The following is a 5095-nucleotide window of genomic DNA, read 5'->3' on the forward strand; positions in this document are numbered from 1 at the left end:
GGTAAGATACACTTTAAGAACCTCCTACCATTTCTGACACTCCCACTTCACAACGATGCATCGGTGGAGGGGTGCTCTGTGGGGTGGAAGCTCAGCTTGGGACTGAAATCTAGGGAGGAGCTTTGTGCAAATAGGCGGGGCTTTGTACCAGCAAGTGTTTGGCAGCACCAAATAGCTATCACAGGAGATTTAAGGTCTTCTCAAAGATGCAGAAAAGATTCAAAGCAACACTCTGGGTATGTTTTTGATGAAGGAATTTCATTACAACACGATATAGAGCTGAAAAAAGTTGATTTTGCATAATACCCCTGTAGTGGTCACCTCGAGGTGGAATAAACCGTTCCACCTGTCATGGACCTTGGTCTCAGAAGGCCTCCTTCAGAGAGACAGAACTATGTTCAAGTTAAAGTCACAACATGTTTTCTTAAACAGTAGAGACAATTTTGTCTTATTAATATGAAAATAAACTGAATAATCTTTTATTCATAATTTTATAAATGTATAAAAAAGAAAACACAAAAAGAATGTTATTACAAAGTTTTTTAATTTTATATTTGACCTTTATTTATACAGGTAGTCTCATTGAGATTCAGAATCCTATTTCCAAGACAGACCTGTTATAAGACAAAAATTACAAAACACACAAGTAGTTAGACAAAAAATAAACAAAAAACAAAACTAAAAACAAAATAAAAATTAGGACACAAATAAATAAGCTAATAAAACGAGCTAAAAACATGAGCACATTTCATAAGAAGATTTCTTCTTTTGTCTCAGAAGAAATTTGAATTGTCCCATTGTTCATAATTTTATCAATGTATTAAAAAGAAAACACAAAAAATGTTATTATGTTTTATTGTGCCTTGATGTAAATCACTGCTTGGACTTTAACTGTGAAACCATAACGCAAAGTTTAGTTAAGTAAAATATTTAACTTAAAAATCTATAATCAGTTACTGTGGTTTCACAGTTACCAAGCAGTGATTTACATCAAAGCACAATAAAGCATTGTAATAACATTCTTTTTGTGTTTTCTTTTCTATACATTGATAAAATTATGAATAAAAAGAAGATTATTCAGTTTATTATCATATTAATAAGATGAAAATGTGTCTTTACTGTTTAAGAAAACACGTTGCGACTTTAACTCGAACAGAGTTCTGTCTCTCTGAAGGAAGGCCTTCTGAGACCAAGGTCCATGACAGGTGGAACGGTTTACTCCACCTCGAGGTGACCACTACACCCCCATTTAACAAATGTGGTAATATAAATAAGAGCAAAATAAACAGGCTTTGTAACACCATTGGATTTATAGACAAAATCCAACCAGAGAAGTAATTAATTTACTGTTTGTATGGTTACATAAACTCAGCACAATGCTTTTTGACAATATGGAAAGCCTTTTAAATGGTGCCACATTTGTAAGGAACATGCATTTGTGTGATGAGCAGCAGAGCCCAGTATGTGGGTTGTACACGTGAAAAATTAGCCGGATTTTCTCTGCTATTGACAAACTGTTTATTTTGCTGTAGCTGACAGTTGTTTTTAGCTTCCTGGTTAGTAGCATTGTTACAACAAAGAAATAATCTACCAAACGTCAATTTCCTTATTTTTGTGCTAAATACAATGTTCAAATTTTTAAAACAAAACATCACGGCTCACCGAAAAAAAAAAAAAAAAAACACTTCCTCATTGTCCTTCGAAGCCGTCCAGCTAAAAGTCATCATTCATYAACATAATTTGTTTTGTTTCAATTTAAACCCCCCAAAAAAGAAGGTACTATTTTCCTAAGCTTCCAACAAAGAGCAAGAAACATTCAAAACTAATAAGATTAACATCTTGGTGCTCATTTCATTGTTTGTGTAATCCCATTGTCTGTGTGTAGGGAGGAAAAGAAAAAAAGGAAAAGTACTGAATCCATTTCTGTGCTGTGATTTATTGTCTGGTTAGGAACAGAATGAATGCACCAGTCAGTCATTGCCTTCTGCTAACCGCAAATCTCAGAAYCAGTGGCAGAGAGGGCACCCCATGAGAGAATAAACTGACGCTGAATATATGTCTGTCTTATCTTCCAGGTGACTGCTGCCAACAGAGGAGGGCTAAACTAAAAAATTCTGCCACTGCTTGRAATCCTTGCTCTGAATATCAATACAGGAAAAAGACTATTTGTATCCAGTGAGTGTGGACTTTAAAGATAATSCCTCAAAGGAAACAGAGCTGAGTTGACTTTTTATATCGGTGCAGATGAAACTTAAATACTCTGGGTTTACTGAAGAATTTTTGGATTTTTGGTAAAATATTTACCACCACCTCCAGCCACATGTGAGATKGAGCAGATCTTCTAAAAAAGACTCCTGGAATTTTTCCTCTTCTTCAAAACGTTAGAAAAGACCAACRTCATCGGTGGATTCGTTTTTTTTTCCGGTTGCGGCATCATCCATATCYCGCAAACGGGGACTGGCGGCAGGATGCCAGAGTTGGACAACTTTCCTCCCATGAATGGAGCCAGAAGCCCWGATCTGGGTCTGAATGGTCCGGCAGACCCGGCCCAGATTCAGCACAGCATCCTGGAGGAGCAGGTCGAGCTGTGGTGGTTCCGAGATCCCGGGAAGTCGGTGCTTTGCTACTGCGTCGCCGTCCTTCTGATCCTGGGATGCGGCCTCGGYGGCGTCGGGCTCCTCTCCACCACCACCAGCGTGTCGAGCGAGTGGAGGCTGGGGGTGGGCACGGCCCTGTGCCTGCTGGCCCTGGGGGTCCTGCTCAAGCAGCTCCTCAGCTCGGCCGTGCAGGACATGAACTGCGTCCGGAGCCGGCGGCAGATAGACTTGCTGAAGAGCGGGGGCTCGTCGGACGTTCTGGTGGTTTTGATCACGGGGGCGTCGCTGTTGATCTGCGGCGGGGTCCTCCTCCATTTGGCCCTGGCTAACCACATGCCGAAGCCTGGCCAAGCTCTCAACGACATGTACGTCTCTGGGGTCGTTTTGYTGGCAGGAGGGGGGGCAGCCGTCGTGGGCGTCGGGGTCTACTTTGTCGTGGCTGTTCTGCTCGAGAGGACGAGGTCCGGGCGGAGGCTYGTAGGCCGAGTTTTCAACATCTTCACCGTTTCGGGACACATCGAGCGCCAGGGTCGCAGAGAGACCGCCTCCAGCTTGGCTAACCTTATCTGAGACTACAGCTGAGCGTTTGAACCCTGGATCTGCCTAATTAAAGCAAAGTTTAAGCCCAAACATAAAAAAAAAGGATTCAAGTTATACCAAACATGCCTCACCTGGTTAAGGCTGTGCACGAGATAAAATGGAATCTGTTTACTGGCTGGGCGTGACAGCTGTTGGTTTTCAGATATCTGACACGGAGCAGGAAGATAACAAAGTGACATAAAAGCACAGATTTTTTTATTATTCTAAATAATAACCATGTTATTTTAGAAATGAATTTGATCTCAGATATGATTAAGAATTTTGCTAAAGTACAAAATGAACTGTGTGTCTTTTTTTATTTAAAAAAAAAAAGAACCAGCCGCCAACAACAGATCTTGTCTTAAAACATCAGGTTGTTTAAGGTTCCTTTTTTATTGTGCCGGTGGAAGAATTTAATATATGCTATTCACATCCATCAGCAGCCTGTCTTTTCAAAGTGTCCTTGGTCTACACATCTGATCACTACTTACTCAACGATTGTAAGATGTTCTTAATAAAAGCTGAAATACGAAATGACATAATGACAGAACTGGTAATTTGGGGGAAATCAAAATATAAGATCTTTGAAATTTGTTTCCCCAAACCTCCCTTTTCTTTATTTACACAATTTTTTTTAATTATCTGTTAAATTGTTCCGTTTCATAATAAACATCCATCAATGCACTTTTTGGGTTGCAGGAGACATGCAAAATGTTGTGTCATAACATGGTATTTTAGGTTGAGGCAAAATACGATTGTTGGACAATTAGTCTGTATTGACACTGCAGAATGTAAAGATAATTATGTTTTTTATGTTTGCATMAATACAATGTTCCTATTGTTGTGAACCTCCTGATTTTTTTTAAATCAGTGTTTATCCTTTTTTTGCTGCAAGCACTTCATCAAATTCCTATTTAATTAAAAATTATCACTCAGTTTGAAAGTGAAGAAAGAACCAAATCCCCCCAATCTCCTCTCATTCTTGTTGTTCTCATCCTCTGTTGTCACATTACAAGAAAATCCCCAAGGGAAAAACTAGCAAACATCTTTTRATTTAAGCAATTATCTTTTGATATTGAGAAGAAAAGTGGGAGAAATCAATAAAAGCAATATAAAAGCTTCTGTTCAGACATCTATTTTTATATTAACAGTTTGCACAAACCAATACGATGGTCTCGATGTGGAAATATTCTGCATGAGCTGCACTCGTGCCTTGTTTTTGGACTAAAACTGGCAAATTACAAGCATTGAATCAAAGACGTTTACAGACCTAGCAGCTTGAATCCATGAGCTGTTTTTTACTATCTGATGATGACTGTCGTTTTCACGTAGAGGAGAAAGAAAAAATAAATTAAAACCCATTGAATAAACATTTCCAGTTGGTGAATCCCAGTGCACCTAAAGAGCACACACTGTGCAACTGAATGTTCTCCGAGTCGATGCTGACAGTTCTGCCTTTTTATATTAAATCTCACCACTTTCACAAAAAAAAAAAAGTTCAAAAAGTACTGATTCAACTAGGGGCGGGGCCACAGGGGCATTGGCCCCAGCTGAAATCTGATTGGCCCCCAGAAGAGACCCTGTCCTGTCACTCATCTGTCCTTTGCCTGAAATTGGTGATGGTGTGCAGTTCCACCTCCAAACACTAGWGGTGCTAATGAGTCAAATAGCAAAGTCCAGCATGAATCAATCTTACAGAATTCTTCTCTTCTTAAAGGCACATCCATCCATCCATCCATTTTCTGTACACGCTTCTTCCTTTTCAGGGTCGCGTGGGTCACTGGTGCCCATATCCAGCAGTCACAGTGCGAGGGGCGGGGTACACCCTGGACAGGTCACAAGTCCATCACAGGGCCACACATAGAGTATATGTAAATAAAGTATTGTTTTCATGGATAACCCAGACAGAAGTGAATAAT

At 39.8% G+C, this 5095-nt stretch overlaps 1 protein-coding gene across 1 annotated transcript; it reads left to right on the top strand.

The window, feature by feature from the left end:
• The first annotated feature begins 1637 nt into the window (after positions 1-1637).
• Positions 1638-4298, top strand: tmem125a (transmembrane protein 125a). The gene has a single exon (XM_014020949.1). The coding sequence runs from the start codon at positions 2469-2471 to the stop codon at positions 3165-3167; it is 699 nt and encodes a 232-aa protein (XP_013876403.1). The 5' UTR covers positions 1638-2468; the 3' UTR covers positions 3168-4298.
• The last annotated feature ends 797 nt before the right edge of the window (positions 4299-5095 follow it).

This window comes from Austrofundulus limnaeus, unplaced genomic scaffold (genome assembly GCF_001266775.1).
Source record: "Austrofundulus limnaeus strain Quisiro unplaced genomic scaffold, Austrofundulus_limnaeus-1.0 Scaffold273, whole genome shotgun sequence".
Taxonomy (NCBI): Eukaryota; Metazoa; Chordata; class Actinopteri; order Cyprinodontiformes; family Rivulidae; genus Austrofundulus; species Austrofundulus limnaeus.